The 27,300-nt window shown below is 38.7% G+C and overlaps 1 protein-coding gene across 1 annotated transcript in view; it reads left to right on the top strand.

Annotated features, from left to right (window-relative positions):
* Positions 1-27,300, top strand: part of LOC139728436 (cyclin-dependent kinase 17-like) — a 112,721-nt gene that overhangs the window by 28,233 nt on the left and 57,188 nt on the right. The window contains exon 3 of the mRNA XM_071639380.1: positions 26,518-27,007. Within this exon, the coding sequence (XP_071495481.1) occupies positions 26,863-27,007 (145 nt within the window). The 5' untranslated portion in view covers positions 26,518-26,862. The remainder of the gene's footprint in view (positions 1-26,517; positions 27,008-27,300) is intronic.

Genomic DNA, 27,300 nt, shown 5'->3' with positions numbered 1-27,300 from the left:
TGCCTGATTTCCCAGCAGCCCTACCTTCATATTGAGCTATCACCATGAGAGCATGGTCCTCCCTGGAGATTTGAATGAAAGAGAGGGAGAGGGAGAGATGGGGGAGAGAGAAAAAGCGAGAGATAAAGACTGACAAGAATATATGTGAGAGAGAAAGAGAATGAGACAGATGCAGGGATGAGAATTATTGGAGAGAAAGTTACATAGCAAAATGAGAGCTGGAGAAAGAGAAGGAAGTAAACATAGAGAATGAAATGAAAGAGTGTATGGGTTGGGGGTTAAGATTGGATTTTGGAGGAGCCAGAATAACTAAACATGAAAGGAGCGACAGACTTGAGTGTACACTACAGTGTACTAGTTTACCCAGCTGAGATGTATTCTCCTTTTCAGCTGTTCATAGTCATTGACTAGAGATAATGCAATAGGAATAAAGCGTTTTTGCTTTCACAATGAGCTACAGGTAAGACTAATCCCTCGCACCCATCTTCTTTTTCTTTTTCCCCACAACGTCTGATGTGCTTAATGCTAACAGTTGTGCTCCTACATGTATGAATGAGTATGGTTGGCTTCGTAGCTTGTGTAGCCCTCTATGACTGTCTGAAAATCTGAAACTGTCCACACAAATTAGCCATTCAATGTGCCTGTTTGCAGTGTAGGTGGACGTGCTGAGAATTGCTGGTCTGTTTTTTTAAACTGACAGAGGGTCTCCAGAGCAAATTATGTAGTGCCTTTTTTTTTTTTTTGCTGGGTGATACCGTGGCTCAGTTTGGGCTGGGCTCAGGCTCTAGGCTGTGTTTTATAAAAAAAGATGTGATCAAACAGAAGTCATTAAATCAAATGTATTAAAGTCAGGTATCAGCCAATCCAATTCAGTGATCTACATTGTATGTTTGATTTTCTGACCTATGTTTGGTCTCAACTGTAATGCAAAAGAGCCCTGGACATGTTTACAATATGATGATGTTGAAGAGAACACAAGACAAAGTAACATGTTTAATGTGTTACTCCAGATATTAAGGCAGTGATGGTGACTCCAGTATTTTTAATCATATTCTAGATTCCCATAGCAGCTACAATACTCACCTCAGGAGTGAATTTGCTTCAAAATTTACAATCAATTTGATGAAATCTGACTTTCTTCCCTTAACCTCGAAAATTTACTTTGCATCAAATGCAGTTCCCCCAAAGTGAAAGATCTACTGTATACGCCAAATATTTCATGAGGTTTTTATTTTCGCAAATTTCGCGAGTCAGATGCTATTCATGAATTTAAAGACACACAAAAATATTGACCCTGATCCCGATAATGTGACGCGCACATATATACATTTTTCTGTTCAGCACTAGTACTCCACAATCGCGGATTTAACCACTCGCGAAATCTTCGGGAAGTCCTGATTCGCGAAAATTTAGACTTGCTAAATATATGGCATATTGACTACCATTAATTGCATACTATCGTAAAAGATTATCCTGCTGAGGATGATCTACTAGTATACTGATTGATATGGGTATGTAATATTGAACTCTTACAAGATTATCTAAAATTATAGTTGTCAAGGGACATTTATTGAAACATACTCTTAGATTAACATTTTGTGACCTACAATCATTTTTGCTTTTTGTTGTTGTTGTTGAGTGGCACCAGTGAGAAAATGAAGCTTATACTGTTTTTACATAGAAATGTGTTTGATTTGGCATTATCAAAAAAGCTAAACAGCCGGCCATGCATTTCAACAGATTGTAGCATAAAAACTTGGCAGGAATCATTCAGAATGGTAGATTATCCTGGAAGAAAGACTGAGGTTATCCAGGTGAAATACTTTGCTTAAATGGCAGTGCCCCTCAGGTGAACTTGCTATGCACCGGTGAGCACAAGACCCTCTTGGTCTCCTGTTACAGTATACAGAGGTTTTGATTTCAGACCCAGTGAGGTGTGTGTGACATCAAATACCGTATTACCTTCCTAAAATTTGTGAACAGTAGGAGCTTTACTATCACCGAGATTCTTGTGAGGTAGTGGTAGAGGGCAGCTAAGGGTCACACTGTCATGCGGTAGAAAACGTCAGAAGAGTTTTGCAAAGAATGCCACCAATTCTTCAGCTCTATGTCAACGATGTGTCTTCTCATCTAGCCTCTTGAAAATGTCTACTGACATGAATGAATGATAATTCTTTTCCCAAACCAAGAAATGATGCTATATATAGTTTGGCATATGCGGAAGGAACTGCCAACATGCTGGAAAATGCAATATTGTGCATACTAATGAATGTCATCTTGAAGTTCCCTCATTTTCAAATTTGAGTGGGTTCATTCATGTGTAGTGTTAGGCTTTTTTTCTTGATTTTGTTATACCGCAAGGAGATAAAGGTAGCATTTAATCGGATTTGAGTAGCTTAGGAGGGGATGAGTGCCAAAAATAAAGTACTGACGCTCTAAAGGCCCTTCCTGCGTTCCCTCATCAGTCATGTCTCTCAGTAAACCTTACTTTGCAGAAGGCGAGAGCAAATCACAAAAATCCTGTATCGTGAATGCCATTATGTACAGGCAAGTCAGAGACATTCATACAATAGTACGTGCAAGTGTATTTCCATCTATGCTGTTGTTCCTGTAGGGCAGAGTCAAAGTTTGCATGATCAGGTTGGACTGGTTGCTATCAGTGTTACATTGTAAGTGGAAATGTCAATGGGATATGTGGGTGGTAAATATCTGCAAACGTAACAAAAGTACAGACACAATAAATGGAATGGGAGAAGCTGATATTGTCAGGGAGAGAGACGTGCTGCCTTTTGGCGTACATACTGTAGTCCATCGTCTCGCTTAGTGTGTGATGCAGATAATTGGCAGCGCAGAATGTCACTTTATTAAACATGATAATGGAACACCACTTCCCGTTCTTTCATGTGCGACCACTCAGGAATTTCCCCACGTCTATGTGGAACAAAGAAGATGGTTATACCTGAATGAAATAACTGAATGTAATAGCTAGACACAGTATAAACACAAGGCAGAAATGCGCTCTTGTTGGTGGTGAACTTTCAGGCACCTGTACAACATGAATGATTCCAACATGTAGAAGGCTTACTATTCATCTTTCCATGTGTTGATACAGACATATCTCAAGTTACGGTTTCAGATATGATCTGTATGAGTATTGGATGTAAACGTTCATGTAATTACAATGATACATCCAATGGCATTCATATCAATGCACACAGCTTCAGACATAACAATTTACACAGTGTTTCATATACGATGTAGAGTTCACTTTTCCTCAGCACTGCACTATCAGAGTATACTGTATGTGTGGAACATATTGCAGTGAATCTTGAACTTAAACATTATGGCCCGAATTCATGAAGGTGGTACAATCCATACAAATTGTCCATGGTTTAAACCATGGTTTCATTTGTACCACCTTCATGAATTCTTGCCTACGGATCATGTTTTGGTGGTGGTTAATGTTGATTTCACTGAAATGATAAGACCTACAACACTCCAATTTGACAGGTCTGGTAGTGCAGTTTGCTGCATTTTGCCAGGTTTTCTTATGCAGTGTCCATTTTGTAAAACCCAATATAATTATTTATAAATGCGCTGCCAAGAACTTCTTCAAAATGGTTTCAAAGATTCAATTCTCTATTTGCTATGCTGTAATCAGGGATGCCAGTTTTTAGGCAAAAGCCTGAATTCAGGCCCTGGCAGTTTCAAAGTTCAGGTCCTTTTCATGTACAAGGAGCTTCATGTAGATGTATTTCAGGCCCTCTCTCTCATCTTAGGTGGCATCCGTGTGTAATCATTCAATCACCCATGAAGTTTAACATAGGATGAAATGTAGCAACTTGTGGAAAATTTTCAGCTATTACGTGGGAAAGGAAGTGGTGTCGATTTCCCAATTTAGGAAGCAGTTGTGATCTAGTTAGAATCCTTCTAATGCTGCATAATCTAAACATGTCACAATGGATTAATGAATGAGAGTGGGGTTGATATAGACTAGTTGGCAAGCATGTTTCCCGCTGTTTATATGGAACTGAGGAAAAAGCTGATGGGAATAGTAATTCAGAGTAGCCAGGAAAGCAGCATTTATCATTGGTGAAACTGCCATGTTGCTTTGTTACAACTTGACCAAAAGAGTGAAGGGACAAGTCCACCTTACTAAACATGTGGATTGAGTGAATGCAGCAGTATAATAGAACACATTAGTGAAAGATTTAGGAAAAATCGGACAATCTGTTTTAAATGAATGAAATTTTGAACTTTCTGTGCAGTCACAGCTGAATGAAAAGTCCAGCACAGTTTGTGATGTCACATGTGTAGAACGATATAAGGAAAACATAAAGAGAATTCCACAAAATTTCTCTCTTTTTTTTTGGGGGGGGGGAGTGCACATTCCCTTGACTTGTTACTGACGTATAAGGATGATATCATTTCCCTTGCCTACTGAAAGAGAAAGTCAGGTGCTCTTTTATTATGTGATAAAAGTGAAAATATGTTGAATTTTCTTTATATTTCCTTCACATCCGTTCTACGCCTTTGACATCACAAAGTATAGTAGTTTTCTATTCCAGTGATGGCAGCGCTGAAACTGCAAAAATTCATAACTTTTGAATGAATTGTCTGATGTTCCTCAAACTTTTACTGATGTTTTCTACATTAAAGGACAAGTTCACCTTCATAAACATAAGGATTTAGAGAATGCAGCAATATTAGTAGAACACATCAGTGAAAGTTTAAGGAAAATTGGACAATCGATGCAAAAGTTATGAATTTTTGAAATTTTTGTGTTGGAACTGCTGGACGAGGAGACTACTACAGCTTGTGATGTCATATGAGTACAACAGTATAAAGAAAATGTAAAGAAAATTCGACATATTTTCACTTTTTTCGCACAACAAAAGAGCATTTGACTTGCCTCTTTCTAAAGGCAGGGGGAATTATATTACCCATAACATATGTCGGTAACAAGTCATGGGAATGTGTACTTTTTTCAAAAGATGAAATTTTGTGAAATTCTCTTTATATTTTCCTTATATTGTTGTACGTATGTGACATCATACACTGCAGTAGTCTTCTCATCCAGGGGTAACTGCACAAAAACTTCAAAAATTCATAACATTTGAACGGATTGTCCAATTTTCCTCAAACTTTCAATGATGTGTTCTACTAATATTGCTACATTTTCTCAATCCTTATGTTTATGAGGGTGAACTTGTCCTTTAATATTGCTGCATTCTCTCAACCCACATGAATATAAAGGTGATTTTATCCTTTAAGAAAGTACTATAGTGGAATTTAACCTACCAAATTCCAAAAAGTTGTCAGCGTCATCTGAAATTAATGCCATGCACTGCTTGAGCATGCCACATGTATCACATAGACATATCACACTCAGCTTGCAGGGAAGTAGAATGGACATCGATCACTATCACTCCTCCGAAGTGGGGTAGAAATTCCATATTCCTCATTACATGTGTTTTCATTTATTCATGTTTCCCAAGGGATTTGAGTCTCTGGCAGACAGATATGTAAATCAATAATAAATAAAGAAGACCTGTACTCTAGGGCAAGATAGACTGGAGTTTTGGGCTCTTTGGCTTTAAGGGATGATATAGTTTTGGTTGAGATAGGGCTTCAGGTTTCCAACTTTTTTTGTGAGATGATGGAAACCTCCTATCAAATATCAAAGAGCACACATTTCTAAGAAGAATTCAAAGTTTATTTGATGAAAATCAGTTTTTAAATGGCTGAGATATTAAAAAACAAAGAGGTCTTAATAAAAGATGGGACCCACCTTTTATGAGGATCTCTTTGTTTTACTTTGTTTTTGGATACCTTGGCCATTTCAAAACAAACTTTAAAGTCCTCTTAGAATTTTATGCTCTTTGATATTTCACAAAGGGGTTTCCTCATTATCTTGCAAAAAGTTGTGTAGAGACTATTTTATGATATTATGTGTTCTAAGAACTGATTATTTTTATTATCAAAGTAAAATTTGAATTCCCCTCTCAACCAAAACAATGTCATCCCTTTAAATGTGGGGCAGAATTTTAAGAGTATGCATCACATGTAGCGAGGTACAATATTTAGACTCTGTCATCTGAGCTGATTCTATAATGTATTTCTTGGCAATTTTCGTTGCACAGAGTTTGGTGCAACAGTACAATTGGCAGATATATCATACAACATTTGACTAAATTGATTATATGTGTATGGATAGATAAAACTGTTGAGAAGGTATGGTAAAGTGAATTCATTTTACAAACATGTAAGCCTTCAGCTGTTTGTACAAATTATAATCATAATATTGATGGATGCAATTGTCAGTATGTACAGTATTTGATACATCATACATGTAGGTATCATCTTTGATAAATAATGTAGAAAATCAACCCCCCCCCCCCCCCCCCCGAAATATTCATAGCGCATCACTGTCATGCTTTCATGATATGAATTTACTGACCTGACTTACAACATGTACAATGTATGTCTGATGCAATCATCTGACACAAAATTAAAGGTATTATGGCCATGTCACGGCTGATCCTATTAACGCAGTGAAATTTCAGGTTAGCTAAACCTGAAACTAGAATGAATGAGAGTGATAGAGAGTGACAGGTCACATTCAACACACACACATAAACACACAGTACTGGTGAAGGTGTATGAAGTGTACATCGTTGTGTACAGTGAGTTTGATAAAATGATACCATATCATCCTGGGTATAGGTCACCCAACAGATAAGCCTTCATTGTAATTTTAGCCCAAAATATGCATGGTGAACTTTGGTGCACTCTGAGCTACGTACATGCTGTGCAGGTACAGGGTGTACAACCATGCCATGTTTAATTTCATTTTCTTTTTGTAAGTCCTAGACCTTTGCAGTATGCTGAAAAATGTAAAAATTTCTCTCTTGAATTATGTGATATCACACATGCGGCACTGACATACCAGGGAGGTGTTAGAAAAGGAGAGACAACTCTTCGTAATTCATGGAAACACATGTTTGGGTTCAAAGCGTTACAATGGGATGTCTAGTATTCCACCATATGCTTAGGAGACGAAGAACGCATTTCACCTTTCGTTGAATTACAAGCTTTATTTCACCGTAAAATTTTAAATGAAATACTCGAATCGATTAAAGAGTAGTTTAGGAAAGAATTCAATATTATAAACATGTATTTCTAATTTCTTTGTAATGCGCAAATCGAAATGAAATGAAAATTAGGCCCTCTTAAAAAACTAATACTTTTCTATAATGCACACATTTCCGCATGCTAGTTTTCTATCCTTTAATCTGGGATATTTTGATCTTTCAAATAAAGTACTCCGCTAAAGCGTGCTCCAGCGTGCTTTTAAACTATTTGCTGTTAAAATTGTCAGTTTTACACTGCATTTTGATATGCTGCTCCAACTCAAGGTACACAAATTCATTGTTGCCATCACATTGAAAGAGAGAGCGAATTGCAGTAGGGGCAAGTATTTCTAGATGTGAGAGCGCTAGTCCCGATTATTGATGCTCTCTTTTGTCAAAGCACCTGATTTCCACCTGTAGTTAAGCGCACAAACTCTCGACGGTGCAGCGTGCTTTTAAACTATTTGCTGTTAAAATTGTCAGTTTTACACTGCATTTTGATATGCTGCTCCAACTCAAGGTACACAAATTCATTGTTGCCATCACATTGAAAGAGAGAGCGAATTGCAGTAGGGGCAAGTATTTCTAGATGTGAGAGCGCTAGTCCCGATTATTGATGCTCTCTTTTGTCAAAGCACCTGATTTCCACCTGTAGTTAAGCGCACAACTTCTCGACGGTGCAGCGCATGACTTCAAAGGAGAGCAGGAGTTGTCTCTCCTTTTCTAACACCTCCCTGGACATACATTGTACACTACAAGCTGGAGGGAAAGGATGCCCATGTGGTATGAAAAACTCAAATGACTACATCGTGACTTATAATACAAAGCAAAAATTCAGGCGTGAGGCACACAAGACAACCCAACTATTCTTGAGCATATGGGTTGATATGTGCTCTAGATCTACTGGCACAACAATAATGTCAGACATCTGCCTTGGAGCCAATCAGACCATCTATGTTAAAGTAGCCAAGATGGCTGAAAAATTTGTTCAGTGATCAACCCTGTAGACAATGCACCACCTCCCGCCCCTCGTGCAGTACAAATCAGTCGGCGATTTACACCGGCAGCCCACCATATTTTCGCCCAGACAAAGGAGTTAAACTGAGGAATACTGCTGAGCAATATCGCCACTGATTAATTGCTGTCATGTGGCATGGCTCAATCTGTTGAAGCAATTTCACTTTCGATCATCGCCAGCCGAGGCAGCGTGCAATGGCTGGATGTTTGTGGCGTCAGTGATGCATGTAGACGTCTGTTTGTGTGATGAGCGGTGCCCTAACTTGAGAGAAATTAACAATTTCCTTACAGCTCTGCTAACAGTTGTAGGTTTGAATTGAAAAGGAGGGAGAGGAGGGACAGGAGAGGGAGAGAGCGATGGGGGAGTGAGCAGATATTTGAGGTGAAGGACTCTATGACAAATCTAGTACTTCTTTTATCAGCAACGTTTTCGGATAATGACTGCACTGTATTGACTCTTGGAAGAATTTTGTGCAAACTCAGGAAGTTGCATTATTAGACGTATATATGAATTTTTAGATTTCCAGTTTATTGACCTATCTCTTTCAAGTGAGTTTCTAATGCAATCCTAGCTAAAATGTTTTACCTCTTGTAGAATAGGCTTCTTTTTGCTATGTGCTCTCCTCACACTCTTTATCATTCACTCTTTGCGTAGAGTAAAATTATATTTTCTTACTCGGCTGTTTCACAAAAAAATTCAAGAAACGTGTGTCACTTGTAGATCATTTTAAATCTGAGAGGAAAAAGGCCAGCCAGACATGCCATATACTGATGTCAAATAAAAATCATACATAATAGTATACACTTTTATTCAAAGCGTGGGTGTCATTTTGATAATGAAAGTGCATTTCAAGAACAATTGCTAAATCTTGCACTATATGGTTGTTGTTCATTGATATTCCTTCTCATTGTTTGACCTTCAAATACTGTCCAATATATCACAAAATTTTCCTGTGTAAGAGAACTCACCATATGCAGGAAATAATTACTTCATTCTAAAAGCTAGCAGAAAAAATGGATTTTGAACAACTTTGTGCAAGAGAAGATAAAAAAAAGAAGAAATTTACTGTCACTTTATCATGAAAGTTGTTTTGCACTTCAACTTGAAAGTTGAACTTTTGGAAATATCTCCTTTCATAAGATTGTGAAAATGAAAGCACATCTGGTGCACAATTTGTTGTTTGACAAAGGGGGGTGGGGCAAGCTTTAAAGTCACAATACACTAATATACTCTGCTCAATCAGCAATCTCCATATAGTCAGGAGATTTAGGGAAAGTCACAAGTAAGTCTGAGAAGAAGACCACATCTCCTTGATTATGTACTTTGAAAGTTGCAACCGTAAAATGCAGATGAGATATGTCGGATATTTATGTTTTGAGTAAGAGAGATTTTAAAGGTCCTGTTTACCTTTGGGAGCAGTGATTTAGAAAATGTTCAAGATATCACTTTTGATGCATATGTAGGTCAGTTGTATCACAAAACATCCTAGTGTATAATTTTTTTTTTTTTTTTTTTTTTTGCAATAGAGCCTAAAATATAAGGAGATACAATTGTATCACTATTTTTCTCATTAAACCATAACTGTAGACGGTTTAGTCTGGAAGCATTTTTATTATAACTACTTGTATATTTAACAATACTTAACATTGATTATACTGGTTCAAATTTTTACATTGGTTGTTTCCATCCCTAACTCACATTTTAGAACTATTTTGAAGCACTGATGCTGGGTTTTTGTTTCATCTGCAAATGGTAAATTCTGCCTTTAAGTCTCAAGACATGATGCATGTTGGTGATTTGATCACTGTCATTTTGCTTTTAAAGCAACAATGCATACAGACAATCTGCTGCTTTGTTTGAGGTCGACAGGAAACAAACACCAAACTTCGGCAGCATTTTATGATGACACTCTGGCTTTTAGTGGAAGTGGAAAGGATTTATAAATGACAACCAGTATTAGACCACAGACCAAGGGGGATGCCTTGATGTCGGCTGAACTTACAGGAGACAAGGGAAGGAATTGTTGACAAACAACAAGAAATATTGCGCTGTAGTCAATGTTACTATCACAGGCATTCTCAGATCAGAAGGAGGGGAATGTTACTACATTTTCTTTTCTCATTGTCATCCCTTGTATGTATAGGAAGAAACATTCCTGCTATTCAGATAGTAAAAAAATAAAATAAAATGGTTGGTTGTGTGGTCCTTCAGCCATGAGCACTACCATGTAGGGCAGGGTGCCACATGATTTAAAAAAAAAACAACAATTGCCCAGTTGAGCAGGCAGATTTTCATTTTGTTGCAAGACACTTGCCTGAATATGAATTTTACTTGCCCCCAAAAGAAGTCCAAAATATAAGAAAATGATAAGGAAGAAAAATCACTCTAAGTCGAAGCGTTGAAATAACATAATCATTTGAATAAACAGCACATGTTGATTCGCAGGAGAAATGTATCGGAATAACAGACTTGGTTTGATTGAGTATTGGCATTGCATTGCCTTCCCTTGAGAGTTTCTTCACATAAATGTTGGAAAGTTGCTGAAATGAAATTAAAGTGCATTGCATCACTGGACAGTTGTATCATGAGGCTTCTGTATGGTTGATTTTATGGGTTTGTGGGGGGGGGGGGGAATGTGAAAGAAAGGTGGCTTCAAAGCTCTTTGCTTGCCCAATTTAGGCAAGCATTTTTTCGTAATGTTCCAAAACATTTGCCTGACTTTGATTTTCACTTGCCTCGGGCAATCAGGCAAATGCTTATGTTACACTGTGTATAACGGTCTGTTTTTCCCAGTTATGAGACTAATAAGCTGCAGAAAGAAGAGAAAAGGAAGGGAAAGTACCTAAATACGCCAAAGAGAAAAACATGAGTTTCATTGACGTTTGCTCCATAGAAAATGACCCCACTGCTGCTGGGTGAATGCTGGGCGTAAATATCAACGAAAAAGTGTAAACAGTGCATCATGCATCCATTGTGTCATCACAATGCAGTAGTCGGTGCGGTGCAGATGAATCAGCATGTCCAGACGAATGATGGGTCCTTAGTACTGGGCTAGTGTTACCTCTTGATTTTAAATGACAGAGAGTGAGCGATTGGCTCGAGAAATTTTATATGCGTTGTCTTATCCAAAATAAGCGTGCTGATGGTAAACATAGTGGACTGTGCTGTCAACTAGACTAGCATTGAGTCCTGAAATTTTATTGAGATATTTACAATGTGCTTGATCTGGTCGATGAAGTTTCGTTTGCATTGGCAAAGAGTAAACTATCATATGATCAGGTTAATTTCCTGAATCAGGACATGGCACGCTATCTAGAAACTGGGGATGGTTTAGACACTTGAAACATAAAAACTACATCACTACAGTGTCAGTCTTGACATGTTATATATCACAGGTATCACTTTTATAATGTTGTTAATCACTTCATACAATGCAACAGGTGATCAGTAGGACGGTGGTAACTCATATGTGTTGAGCTTTTTATTTTCTCATTATTTCATTCCTTTGTTCCTCTCAACTTTTTTTTTGACACTAACCTTTTTATTAGCATCAGGTTGAGATTATGTTTTGAAGAACCATGGTGCTTTAAAAAAAAAGATAAAGGCAAAGCTGGTATTTTCCATCATTTGCCTGTCATTGAAATGTGGCAGATTATTTCTGAGAATCGATCTACAAATGTAACAGAAAGTAGGTACAATGAATATTTCATTGTCATGGCATGACATTACATTTATCATGATTGTGATCGTCATGATCATCGAACGATCCATAGCTGACACGGAGAAGAGGTCTGACTGAAGATGCCTGCTCCATCCCTGAATGAGTCGTGTATACACACACTTGTATTAAATATTGAAACAGCATTTCATATGCTTTGTACACAGCAGCATGTTCATACATGTATGAAGAGCTGCTTGTGTTGGATGACATTTCAGTGAGAGTATACACATTGGGGAGCAAAGCTGTACATACATGGTGCACTGCCTTAATACATAGTGTCATTCAAGGCAGCCCTGTAAAAATCAAAGAAAGTACACGCATAAAAACTGTCCACGTCATAGCATAATGCAACTGCCATTCATGTGGTAATGCATGTGTAGTACACATTTGTGTCAAGTAAACATGAATTCAACATTAATGCCTCCTGAATTCTGTTAGAAGCTTCTCATGGCTGATATAGGTCAATGGATTTTGTTTTATTACTCTATTCTAGCTTAAGATCAAATCAGAATTCATTCATCTGCACTTTTTTTAATACTTTTTTGGTGATAAATGAGAAATTCTAAACATTCTAATTAAAATGCTTATGACTGACTTTCACTTAAATTTGCAATGATATTGTGCAAGTTCTGTCCTGTGTGAATAGATAATGTAGAACGATTGCAACCAAAGTGCAGTTTAAAGGTATTGTTTGAAAGGATTGCTTTATCTTCCTATTCTAATTAAATAACCCTATTATTCACAACCTGATTCGCACAGTCTTTTCACAGGCTATTTCATGCCAATCAATCAATAGCTCCCTCTTTTGTCCAAATATTGACTTCCGCCATGTGTGCTGACTCCCGACTGGAAACAACCATCCGGCATTTCAGGCAATCAATATGTATGTCACACACTGCTAATCATCAAAGACATTGATTGGTAGAAGACCTATAGGACGACATCCTTCGTCTTGGCTCTGATACGATGCTGATTAGGACTGTAAATAGTCCACTGGCCTTGTAGCATCATCCCACAGAGACGGTGTCCAGTTCCACTGATGATTCTTTTAATGATCGTCATCCTCCAGCTGAGAATCAGGGGATGCAATGGCGTAGACATTGGCCAGTCTTAACCGTGATTTCGGTCGCCATTGCGGGCTTGAGGCTTCCTCGCATTCTCGTTTGTTATTTGATTTGTGCTTTCCTTCTCTCCCTTGAGTCCATGCCTATATAATAGACTTGTACATGATGTAATGGTGTGTATATATATAACCCAGGACAGTAGGTTCAATGTTCTGGAGAATAGACTGCAGAAGTACTGTATTTGAATATCAGGCAAGACGTACGGTGAAGCATTACAGCACTTTGCATAACCTTGAAAGTGAGAGTGTTCTTTGCGATGCGGTCTTCTTGGTTGAACACAATAACAAGTATCTCACACCATGTCAAAGACAATGAAAAACCTGTTTATAATGATTTACTTTCTGTTTGAAGTAGATAAAAGAATTCTTGCCGCATTAGCCACTGCCCTGGGTATGCTTCCTATCATGGTATCTGCAAGTACATACAAATCTGCTCTTATTAAGCATCTTTTTTTTTTGGGGGGGGGGGGGGATAAATGTGAGAATACATTCTATCCTTTCTATCAGATTGTGCCGGAATTATAACAATATCTCAGCAGTGCTGACTTTGTAAAGGGTAGGTGTTAGAATTGTTGAATTACAGACACAAAGAATGTGTTACGATATATTTTATATAGTCATTCCGATGGGAAAATTGCAAGGTACAATTTAGTGAAATCGTTGCCCTGTCTATTTTACTTGGATGTGATTGAGATAAATATCACTGTTTCACAACAAGACACATCAAAATTCCAAAATCTATTTCATGTTTGGTACAAAATGTAGTACTGGAATCTGTACTTTTCTGATCATCTGATTTTGTTTGTATGAAGAATCGAGTTGAATTTTGACTGAAATTTTCTTTTGTGATTGCTGAGCGTAAAATGTAGCAGCCATGTCATGGTATTGGGAATTCTGTGAATGCCTAAATGTGACATTGTCAGTAGTATGAGCAAAGGAAGAGTGTTGAAAGGAGATTTGTGATATTTTGTAATGATCAAATTGAACTTTTTGTCTATATACTATTCTAAAGGTTATCAATTTTTTTTTTGGGGGGGGGGGAGGGGGAGTTAATAGAGATTGTGCTTGCAATATTGTAGTCTCACTCTTCAGCAATTTTTTTTTTTTTAACAAGGATCGGTATTTACATTCTAGATTTTCAGTCTTTATTTATTTCCCATGGATGCAGAATGCAACCCCTTCTTCTTCCCTTAAAAAAAGCAACAAAAAAAAAAGCAAAAAAAAAAGCAAAAAAAAAAAAACAAAACCCCAGCAAAACAAAACCCCAAAACAAAAAAACAAAAACCCCACCCCAAAACAAACAAACAAACAAACAAAAAGCAAATACAGAAACTCAAAATAAAACAGGAATAGGACAGGGAAACACAACATGTAAAAGTTATGAGGTTTGTCAGGCTCTGTGTGGTGTCTTTGACAGATTTAATTTTGTGTTTGTGTAGTCTTATGGGGTGTTGCAAGAAAGTTGCAATCAATTGCAAATAATTGCTAATTTTGAAACAACCATTCTGATTGGCTCAGGGTCTGCCCTATTAAGAAGACATGCATGCAACAATGATTTTGATTGGCCAGTGACAATCACTTGCAAGTTGCAATTGATTGCAACTTTCTTGCAACACCCCATTAAAATCACAAATCCATCTGACGACAGAGCTAGAGTACGGTATCATAGCTTATACATGTATGCAGCGCAATGATTAGGTGGGAAAGGAGGCTGGTCCAATATCTGTTCCACTTTCAATTCATTATCTGTGAATGCCTGAAGGCAGATCTATGCATCCAGAGTCACATTGTGTCATTGCTGTACTTGGGTTGCTGAGAAATTGATATTTTTAACAGTTGGGAGTTATGCTTCTGTGAGGACTGTGATATCAGGAAAGCTTTTAGTGCAAGTCTCAGAAGCTGTATTTTTGTGGGTTGATTCTGTATTATCTGTTTTGATTTTTACTATTCATTGCTAGCATTTTACAAGGTACATTAAAAGATCTTATTCTAACCCTTTGTTGTTCACACCGAGTGCGACATTAGTGCTGGCTTGGTGCCACTACAAATTGATGTCGGGCCACCAGATTTCAAAATATTATCCTTTGGTTTCCCAAGCGGGCGGTTAAAAAATTCAAGTTTGTATTTCAGATTTCCAATTATTTCCGGCCACTTCATTTCTTTTTTAGGCCATCAAAATTTCAAAGTAAAAAAGAAAAATGTGGTCTGATTGCCACTGGGCCACCAGACAAAAAAAAAAGAAAAAAAAAAGAAAAAGAAAAAAGTTAGTCTTGAGCTCTGTCACATTTATTTGTTTTGGTCGCAGAATTTCAATAATCTTTTTGCTTCCTATGAAACTATATCTCTGATTGGTACAACATTCTAGACGGTAAAACTTCCTGTTTCTCTCCCAAATTGACAAATGTTTGCAACATTTCTTTCTATTTTTGTGCAAATCTAATGAATATTTTTTTATATACTCTTTCTGCAGTATGAGATACAGCTGTGCATGCAGTGAATTTCAGAGATGCCATTTTAATGATGACAGCTAGGATGGTAATGTCTGCAGCAAATTTTCTCAAGAGGTTGATGGGTTAATATCCCTGTTATTGAGTTTGAAGTCAACCGTGTGTGGAGGCTGCAGTGTGAGGAGGTGCAGTCTGATGACTGTGCTGTGGAGGTGTGAGGTGGGGATTACGAAAGACCCACGTCTGAAAATAGTCCTTTGTGAACATCAGCTGGACAGAGCAGAATCATCACCTCCACGCTCACTGTACAATGAAGGTGAAACTAGTGATACATCTGCCCCTAGGAGCATCAAGATCCAGGCATTTAATGGCTTATATGAAGATGATACAAAGATAGTTTGGCTATTTGTGTCTTCAGAAAGCAAGCTTGAAGGTTGAAGAGTAATCGCAAATATAGATGCTGTTATTTTCTTATAAAAGCTCATGAACAGCTGCGAGACTGCTCAAAATGTGAAAAATTGTAGCAGTATGGATGCCTTGAGTTCAATATTTGTTACTGATAGCTTCCTGTATTTGCTGAGGTTTTTGCAATGAATTCTCTTTTTTCATTTTTGCAATTATGTCATAATTAGCGGAATGATTAGCAAGGGTAAATCTTTAAGTGAGACCCTGAGACTAATCTTTTTCAAGAGAGGGAAAGGAGTGATTGAGGTGTACATGTAGATGAATAGACAGATATGTTCACTTAGATATCAATACAACATCTTTCAGGTGAATTACATCATGCCTGTCAAAGTGTCTGCAGTGACTATATAAATGTGTCTGTGTGTCTGTGTGTCTGTCTGTTTAACTATTGTGTGTTTAGTTATTTGTGTGATAATGCAAGGAGATACTGCATTAGGGCAAGTGTGTGGGATGCTTGTTTGTCAGATGGCATAATGTCCTAAAGTTCTGTGTATAGCACATGCCGCTGGTTGCCTGAGAAGTGGAATCACCTTCCCATAGTGGACTGGGAAGTTAAATGTCAAAAGCATCATTTTTTTTTTTCCTTTCAGCCATTCAATAGGATATGCCCAGTATCTAATCAAGAAATGTACTTTCTGATTGCTTGGGAAAACATGTAGAAATTGGAAGGACTCTCTCTCTCGAGCCTATAATGGAGAACTATATGATTGCTTTGGAGGTCTCAAGAACTTTGATTCCTGTTTTCTCTGAAAATGTTTACTCTTATAATTGGTAGAAAAGAAGGAATACTACCAGTGATAACAGGGCATATTTAGGTTATAAGATATTTGCTTAACAATCCATTATTGGCGCAACCAACATTTATACTTTTCAGAGATATGTGGTATTAAACTATCCAGTAGGTATATGCAGCAGACTGGAAAGTGGAATTCACAAATCAGTGAAAAACTGTGTCAAGTTGCCATTCTCTAGCTCAATTTGTACTGCACTCTGTGCTACGTGAAGAGCTAATTAATTCAATTCTCCAGCAATTTGCATCCCTTTTGGACTGCGGCAGTGGAATGAGCAAAGCTATTTGGAGTTAGCACTTAACGCAGCGAATCTACCGCTAATCTAGGCAAGCGATGTTATTAGATTGGACAGACCTGCTGTTTCTTCAAATGAACTGTGTTTAGATCTGCACAATTTGTAGCATTTCTGTTCACTTTACGCACAATCAAAAGGAAATGTGCCAATATATGTGGGATAAATTTACAGTTAATGTGTATCAGGCACTGGTTCCCTCCTTTCTTTTCTTTTTTCTGTTTTTTTGCATTTAAAGCCTTGTATCATTCCATGGAAGCACATGATTATGTGTGCGTAACCACTGTAACCAGAGGCTTCAAACAAATACTTTAAAAGTTGAGAACTTTTCAGTGTGGAAATGTGTGCACATTTCGTGCAAAAATATAAGCGTGTGAATTCGTAATGCCAAGCAGTTACCTTTTACTGCAGTACCCTTCTTGTAAGTGCTCCCAAAGCCCTTAACAGCCATGACAGCAATGAGCTGTTTGAAGGGTTCACTCTATTGTAGTGACCATCCATGAAATTCGTCTTACCCGGCCAAGTTCAAAAAAGTGATTGCGCAAAAATTCCTGCTCTTACCATAATACTAAATGTAAAAAGTTCATGATTGCACATGGTTCTTTAACCATTTGGACCCAAAAATATGAGATAATACTAATGATAGTAGTTGATATTTTTAGAGCACCTTTTCCACTGGATACAAAGTGCTATGAGATGCCATCCCTGGTCACCATGGGAGATAAAATTACCAGGCAGTGACAGTACAAGTCCAGTGCACATAGGGATACCAAAATAAGAATGGTACAAAACGTAGGTCTTCTCTCTATTCTTTCCATTAAGCAGTGGTAAGCATACATGTGGTGTATGCATCATTCACTTTTTAGTAGATAGTCAGTGAAATATTTGTACTACACAAAGTGCACAATGGATAATTTGCCCTAAGGGTTCCCTGTCATTAAAGCTTTCTGTTGAGATACCGAGATTAGATTACTTGTACATGTTACTGTTGAACATACACCTTTTTCATCCGGCAAGTCATAGTCAATTAGATGCAGTGATCATTTCTTATTTGAAATGCTCAGCAATGTTTTTTTTTTTTCTTGCCACTGAAAATCATGCCAATTTTAAAGGTACCAGCAACAGATATTGCCAAGAAATCTGTAGTTTATATTAACCGTTTCTTATAAGTAGGATGGATCCAAATGAAGATGTGATGTAGCAGCTTTGTTGTTCGTAGGAGAGGGAGTGTTCCCATTGTCCTATTGTCTGGCAGAAGCACAATCTAGAGATGGAATTATGTTCCTAATCGACGTGAGCCACTCCTACCCAGTCGTGTGAACACAGCCTGTGTGTCATGTGAGTGGGGAGCTTGCTGAATGGTTGACCCCATTGCATAGCGTATGGACCCAGATGATTTGGCGAGATTGTGAATTGGTAGTGGTGGGGGATGGGTGGGTGGGTGGGATCATGGTTCGGCAGCCAGTGACGTGGGCAGCCGTGAAGGGTAGGTGGGCAACAAGCCAGATGCCAAGATGGCACCATGAGGGCGTATACCATCCTGGCTGTGCTTAGCTGTGTGAAAATAGCCCATCCATCATTCTTGCCTCTGACATGCCAACAGTGTGAAAGCTAGGCTTGTTTTGTTCCATGTATCAAGAACAATGACAAAGATAGTACCCCTGTATATCTTGATTAGATGTTAAGGTCATAGCTCATCCGACAGAAAGCTTTGTGGAAAGCTCTTTGCTTTCAAGTAGATAGTCAATTAATAAGGAAGTTCAATCAAAATTTATAGGTTTATATTTAGTGCCTCTGAATATTCACAGAAAGTGAGCATAATATTAGGTAAGTGCATGTTGGTAATATAAACAAGTGTATAATCACCTTGAATTTGTACCAACTACATGTATGCTCTAAATTTAAGTGATAATGATCAGCAAAATAAGCAAAAAACAAAAACAAAAAACAAAACAACCTTAGAATACACAACTGCTGTAAATACAAACAGAGGCAAATTTATGTTTTGAAAAGAGATAAATCACAGCACTACATTACATGTGAGATATTAAAACCAGTTAAATCCAATGAGAAATGAAGAAAGGATTGTTAAAAAAAAAACATTTAAGAGGACACTTCACCCAAATAGCTGAAATAGCTAGATATCTGATGAGATACTACATGCCTATACTTACACTTTCACATTGAAATTGGCTTGTGGGTTTTTAGACAAAAGCAATGTTATAATCATGCAGTTGTACAAGTGCCTATGTTTGTTTGGCTCCAAAGAACAGCCATTTTGACTGTGTGTATGTTTTTTGGTTATGCATAATTTATAATGGTCTTCTGAAATATCATACTTATGTTTATATTTGAGAAGTGCAGAGAAAGTTGAAAATATGTGACTGTAGTTTCGCATCCTCATTTTCTGCTGTTGTATTGCATGCAGACCCGATCAAAGTCTTGACGTATATGAAGTGGTAGATTGTAATTTGTATACTGTATGTTGATACTCGTGCAAGAACATGTGTATGTTTCCTTCTTTGAAAATACGAGGTAGAATTTCATTTGACCTGTTTCTAGTAAGATAGGTTGTGATAACGTGACTCTTGAGATATCCAGCCATTTATTTGTGTAATGGGGACAAAATTTCAACTCTGGCTTTGTATTCACATTTCTCAGACAATGTGCCCCATCTGCCATGAACACTTTCACCTGTTAGTAAATATGATTATTTCATATCGTGGACCTTGGTAGATATCAAAGATCAGCAAGCATTTTACAGACCCGTTCAGATGACGCCAATGACACCAAGCACATGTGTCAGTCTTTTATGTGTGTGTGTGTGTGTGTGTGTGGCTGCTAAATTTGAGCCCATCACAGGCCATGAGCGGTACCCAGGGTCGGGGGAGGTGGGATGAGGGATTGCTATGACGTCATGCTGTGACTAAAGTGATGATCACTCCCGGCTTACTCCGTGCCCGTACCTCTCCAAAATAGCAGCCTTTTGCTGCGGCTTGATGATGGTTGAGAGGGTGGTCAACTCTTCAAGTCGAAATGAAATTCGGCTGACTTAGAAGTGCTCCATCGCTGGCCTCTGCACAGTCCCATCTTTATCTTCTGTAGAACAAATCACAAATAGGGATGTCTCTAATAAGATACTGCCTCAAGGCACATGAACATTTTAAAGGAAGACCCAAAAGCAGAACTTGTGTATTTGCATCTCATTGCTTGTGTTAAACCCATCAAGGCCTGAGGTAATTTTACTGCAGAATTTGTCATCCTATCCTCTTTAAAGTGCCAACTCCAAATTTGTCTGATTAGTATCCTGTATGAGAGGAAGAATAGATAGAGCCGGTAGAAATCATGTAAATCTGCATAAAGTTAGAAAAAAAGCAAAAACTTACCAATTTCAGGAAGAAATGTGGACATTAAGCTTCTAAAAATGTTTTGGCAATTTCGGAATTACATTTGAATTGAGTTGGAGTCTGTTATTACTTGCCCAACCTATCAAAGTTAGCAATTGTATATCATGACTGAAATAGAGCTCAAATGAAGAAAGCATTGATTACTGTAAAACATGATATTTTTGCGGCATGAAATTTTCGCGAATTGGAGCCGATGGCCTTTTTTGCTGTATGAAGTTTTCGCAAGTTGCCTCTAACATTCAGTGCATATAGTGTAGACAAGAACTTTCGCGTGCAGTCTAATTTGGCGAATTTTGGCTCTCGCGAAATTTGCAAAATTAAAATGCACACGAACATTCCTTGTTTTACAGTAGTATACAAATAATGCACAGGTTAGAAGGCGTTAGTGTAGTTGGAGTGCACTCAAGGGTATTTACAATGGTGTAACGTGCACGAGGCGCAGCTACAGTATACATTACACTGTATGTCTTATGTGAATCCAAGGGTATACAACCTATCTCACCATGCAATATAGCTGTTCTGAGAAATAATGCCCAGTATTTTGCTCCAGTGCAGCCTACAGGAATAGTACAGCACACTCATACTTGACCTGTGGTATGTAGGGGGCGCATCTATATGGCAATGGAACAAAACAACGTTGTGGTGATGGCGTTAATTCAGCTGGTATTTATGATGGTGCATGCTGTGCACATCCCACTGTCCCTCCCCATGGTCGGAGCTCACTGGCTGTGGGGCTGTGACGTGTTTCCATACTTTTGATTCACGTAGAAAGTGAGTCACCTCTGTAAGATCACGTGCAATGTGTACCCATTTATAGCGAGTCTTTTCTGGGAAAATGAATTATGACTGTGAAGCAGATCATACACTACTTACTCCTTACGACCGATGAATTCAATTGTCTTTTATTTTTCCTTCAGAGATAAACAACTAAAAATGCATTCAAAATCAGTTGACTGAAAAATTGCTATTTGTGTGGATTTGAGCTAAAGTTGAATGCAAAAAAAACCCTTGACACTGTTCTTGTCAGGAATATGTAGAATTTGTTTTGATTGAAACCTAATGTGCTTTGTATTGACTGTGCAGTTTGACTTCATAGAATATTGGTAAGGGAATTGTTGACCAGCTATGAGTAATATAATAGTCTCTTTCTATTTTTTGTCTCCACTGTATCAATCTCTGTCACAAGCCAGCTGATCTCCTCAATGTTCAGCCGAGTCTGCTTCCATACAGACTCAATGCACCCACAGTTAAATCAATGAATCAAAGCCACAGGGAAATATGTGGCGACATGAATGTTGCATCAGTGGCATGGTTTAGTGTTCCCGTGCCCAGGTGATGGTGCTAATGGTTCTTTGTGTTTTTTTGGTGCCTGCGGCCTCCCATCTTCCTCTTCAAAGCTCAAACAATGTTTGCGTACTTGCTGTAGTGCTGTCTCGAACTGCATCCCAGCGTCATCGCCATGGCAACGGGCAAATGATGTTGGCACAGATTATCGAGTGGGGCTGGCTGGCCAATCTGCAAAGGATGGAGGGATGATTAAAAAAAGCATCCAACTGCAGTGTCTTCGCATTGTCTGTGATTGTCTGTATTTATGTTTGGGGGGGGGGGGCGAGGAGGGACTATTTATAAGCATTGCTCCTTCTTTTTGGTTCTGTATGATGTTGTGCTCTCCAGTGAGACATATTGAACACGGAAGGTAAACTGAATGAGAAAAGCAGTTTACTTGAATGCTCTTTCCATACCCAAACTTATCTTTGCGGTGCATAAAGCTAACTGCTGTGCTTTCTATCAATATGACGTGGTCGTTTTTCGAGGCCATGCTCAAGTGGAAAAGGTCAATTGAGATTTGTTTGTGTGTCCATGGTGGCTGAATCACTTCTCTTTGGGCTTGAGGCATTCAGGTCTATGCTAGACTGGAACACAGTTTGTCTGTATATATTGGTTAAACATGCAGAGTTTGGATCTCCCCCTCCCCCCCTCCCCCCCCCCCCCCTCCCCCACACACACCAACAATTCTATTTTTGTGGGTTCTGTGCGACAGTGATTCTCTAAGCGTGTGCCATATTGGCGTGTTCACCTGTGCAAATATGGGAAGAATAAATATCTCATCCTTACGTTTCCCTGAATAAGCCTGCATCATGTTTGTGATAGAATTCAATGTGTGTCGTACATTGTAGCTCCTAAATGTTGCCAGAATGCTGTGGGGCATTATCTATCCGTGGAAGTTGTTGGAAAACTGCCCAATATCTTCGATTCAAATTGGAAAAAAAAAAACAATGTTTGTTGAGTAATATGAAAATGGAGAGAGAGTCTAAGAGATGAATAAATGAAGGGAAGAAATTTAAAGTTAGAGAGATGAAGACTTAAAGAGACAAAAAGACTGAAAAAGGAGCGAAAATATATTATTGCATCATAGTGGTAGAGAACATGTGTGCATAGATATGCAAATGATATAGCATTGATGTCATTATTAGAGTGAAATAATGTATAGTTGTTGTGGTCCCTACAGATGTAAATGCTGGTGAGTGTACTAGTGAAGAATCATCCAATTTCAGTTCTACCAAGTAAATACTTTTATGAGATATCATCTCCACACTCCATGCTTTACTTTTACAGCAAAATCTCCCTTTCTACCCCCCCCCCCCCCCCCAAAAAAAGAAAAAAAGATGAAGAAATGTATTGATGTGATTCAACCGGAGATGCAGACATGCCAGGAAGTTTACATGTAGCACAAGTGTAATGATTGTACGGGATATGATTTCTAGTAAGGTACCTACTGCTTTTTTTTTCTAGAACCTTTCTATCATAAGATAGGCACAAATGAATTGTTATTGGGCACAATACCCTAGACATGAAAAAAATTTCCATCAGTGACATCATAATAACTATTGAGGATTTCGATTATTGACTGCCAAGACACCCTTTTCAGGCAGGAGAATTTCCTCATTTTACCAGCTGCTAATGGGGGGGGGGGGGGAGATGTACAATAGTTCTGCAATAAAGTAGACCCTCCTCAACAATATAAGTAGCACATTACCTGTGAAGACAAACAACTCTACCTGACCTTGTGTCCTAGGCACGGGATCATCTTTCATAGTACGTGATGGCCAAGAATGAAGGATATCATGTTTTCTTAGCTACAATTAACTCTGACCTGAATAAGGGATATCATTGATGCAGGTAATTAAAAAAGATAGCTTTGACACTCTTACCAAGGCTGCTGTGTTTGTTCAGTTTGTGTATCTGTTTACGTTTAAATGCCTGTCGTTGATACCCCATATCAAATTAGGGGAACCTCCCCTCCCCTCCCCCCCCCCCCCCAAGAAAACAAAACAAAACATTACAACAGTAAACAACAACAACAATAAAACTCTGGCGTCTTGCACTCTACATCTGACTGAGCATCAAAGTAATATGTGCACGATCATTTTGATTCAACATATCTTGAATAGTCCGTCCCCCCTTCCTTTGCAGCTTGCGTGGTCTGCATGAATATCACATGTGACATCTTATTTCATTTTCATTTCACATTGTCAAACAACAGTCATCACATTTTCAAGTCATGATGTTGAACACAGCTATAATTTGGGACCAATAAAATCCTGTTAGGCTTGCCTTGATTTGAAAAGTATGTACATGCTGTAACAAGGGTTAAAGGAGGAATTTTTCTGTGCTGTATGTGAAATAGTCACCAGAGGAGATCATGCATTGAAGTGTGACATATTTCTAGAGTTTACGTGAAGTTTACAAGATACACGATTGCACTGATTTGCAGACTTTTGTTCTAAATACCTGTGGACGGATTGTCTGACCAGTAAACCTTGACTGAAATGTATCCATCTCAATTTACTTCCTTTTCCATGCTAATATTTCCTGCTGAATGGTGATAAAACACCCATGTAGTCATAGGCACTCAGAACAGCTGATATCCATGTCATAATAGTCATGGGAGCTGTGACTGAGGAATGATATCACTGCCAAACTCTACTTTTCAGCCGAAACACTCTACTACCCTTCATGCAGCCTCTTTGAGCTCTGCCTCAAGTATCAAGGTATTGATGCGCAGCTGAATACCTGATCCTGTCCTGAGCTTTTGATACAGATTGGCCCTTTCTTAGAGCCCTTTTGTGGCTGTGTCTAAATGCAGAGCTGTTAATCCTTGTGTTGTTTTCTGAATACAGGGTTCTTCCCATCAGAAGCCATTTACTCACTTTCTCGACAAAACTTCCTCCAAAAGTTTGATATGATCAAGATTAAAATCTCTTCTGTTTAATCTTCCCAAGGCGCCTCTATCTAAACAACAGCAACAACCAAACAAACAAACAAAAATAGAAAAAATACACCTGTGAACTTTTCAAGAAGCCTTTTTTTCTTCTTCTTCTTCATCTTCTTCGAGGATTGGTCTATCTCACAGACCCTTTGAATTTTAAATCAATTGGCACACATCTCACCGCCTCAAATACCACCCTTTGCAAGTTCAGTGCAACCTTTGCCCCTCATGCATTCATGACTCGTGGAGACTTTTCGGATTGGAAACGTGTATCATGCTTCCTCCTATATACCTGTGCTAGACCACAGTGACAGAATTAGATCACCTCTGTCTATTTTCAGACAAATTATATCCCAGAGGGTCGGGCCAGAGATGGCAAGAAATCACATCAAAGGAGGCTTCCTTGAGCTTACTGCGTGCATTTGTGTACTACGTGCCAGGACTACAGTTTTCCCCTTTTGATCCATCAAATGTCTGTCTATTCAGAGTCTGCTCTACAAAGAGGAAATTTAATGGGTTTTCCTATTGTGTTTGCTTACTGCACTATCATCCAGGTATTTCAAGTCAACAGAAGATAGCAATACTCGACCGATCTCAAGCCTAGTCAGATCATGTGCCTCCCCCCTCCCCCCCCCCCCCCCCCATTGCAGTCTAATCTGTGTTGGTAAACAAAGATTTATACCATTTGAACTTCTTGAAGTGTGGATATATCAACAAATGGAAGGAGATTGTGTTAAGGAGTGAATGCAAAGTCCATAGTGAGTAAGAGGGGTAAGACTGGACTTTAAATTACAGAAAAGAAGATAAAAGAGCAAACACAATGATTAGTTGAGATGGTACCCGGCATTTTATAATTCAAATGTTTGAACTCACGATAGCTGTTTGTACGTCATTAGACAAAGTACAATGAAGTATTGTTCTGCATGATGTACACATGATGAATGCAATTTATGTATTTAAATCTGTCATGACTAGGGGAAAAAAAAAAAACCTGCCTGCCTGGCTGATGTGTTGACTGAGGTCTGTGCAGTGTGATGTTTGTTTAACGTCCACAGACTTTTATCGGTGGAAGAACTCTGGCCACACGGTGAAGCCATGTGCATGTACGCGTGCATGCGTGTAATGATGTGCCCCGAATGTATGTATACGTATTGCCTCAGCTGAGTCATGGTGTTTAATCACGGACCCGTATGCAGACGAGGCAGCCAGTGAAAGACTTTGCTTTGGAGACGTGCGCTGGATACCACCCGTCCCTCTCCCCCCTGCTTGTTAGCGCTCATTTCCAACTAACGAGAGAGCGAGCTGCCGTGACGACAGATCCCTGGTCTTCAGGTGGGGCGAAAGGGACATGCAGTATTGCCTACACAGGGGAGGGCTGAAAGCTGTTGCGTGCAGCTTGCCTTTGAGAAGGGAACTCCTTTTCTCCAATTTTTTCCATCCCCTCCAGGAGATGCCCTTTAACATTTGAATGTAGCGTGGTGTATATCTCCTGGAGCAATATGTATTCTTGTCCATTTGCTCAGTAAGAACATTTCTTCTGTGATCGTTAGGTTTCACAATTTAATTGCTGGCTCAATGTGTGATGATCTGTACATGTACATATATGTATGCATGTATGTCCTCACATATCATTATGCATGTATCTTATTACAGGTTAGGAAAAGAGGAATGAAGTGCGTTTCTGTGATTAAATGTGTTTATCTCACATTTGCGAAATTAGAAACCCCCCAAAAATATTAAAAGCTGGATCAAGAATATGTATTTTGTATTTTTCAGTGATGCATCTGAAAGGAGATGACATTTACAATCATTTTTCTTTTTGTCTCATTTTCTTTGCACTTTCTTTATAGGTTGACACTTGAGGGGCCCTGTGAAGAAGTGCCGGATCAACTCGCATGTTTCCTTCAGAGTGAGTGAAGAGAGTGCATCTATGCAACCTTGAGCACAGGATGCATCACCAGCTTTTCTGGAATCCAGCGTAAAAAGAAGAAGAAAACTTCTTTGATAACCCGCAGCAACTGAATGCATGACTCCGTACCGTAATTCTCAGAGTGCAGACTTCTAGCTGCGACGCTTGCCCAAAACGTGTCGGAATACTTCAGGAAATATATACTACATACGTACGTACGTTGAAGCCGGAGGGGGCCATTTCCGGGGGGCTCGTCAATGTTTTCGTGAGCAGCTATTGACGTGGGATGAGTAGAATGAAGCGACTAAAGAGGAGACTGTCGCAATCATTCCGGAGTAACTCTGTGATCGAGGACTCGCTCTCTGAGCTGACGGAGAGTATGAGCATTGAGGAGAACGGTACCAATGGCACCAAGGAAGGTGGTAAGATAGGTACGTCATCGCACTTCATGGTTTCTGCACGCTGTAGTGTGTTCTAGGTTTATGTCAATTTCCTAGTACAATGAAACCCATTTTATCATTGCACTATCAATTCATTTTCGGCATTATCAATGTAGAATGTGCCAACGCATCCAACCCTTCCATACCCTCCTATACCCATTGCTTAGCACTTTGCAGTCTCTTATACCCTTACTTTCTACTTAAAAATAAAGAGTTCTCATGTTTTATGGTATGCAGGAATATTCACACTCTCAGTCATAATTCCCAATCCATATTTTATTTTA

Source organism: Diadema antillarum, unplaced genomic scaffold (assembly GCF_040938485.1).
Source record: "Diadema antillarum isolate AM-2024a unplaced genomic scaffold, OU_Dant_1.0 seq00000178_RagTag, whole genome shotgun sequence".
In the NCBI taxonomy this organism is placed as follows: domain Eukaryota; kingdom Metazoa; phylum Echinodermata; class Echinoidea; order Diadematoida; family Diadematidae; genus Diadema; species Diadema antillarum.
The sequence above is the reverse complement of the archived record's forward strand: the minus strand, read 5'-3'. Positions and strand labels throughout refer to the sequence as shown.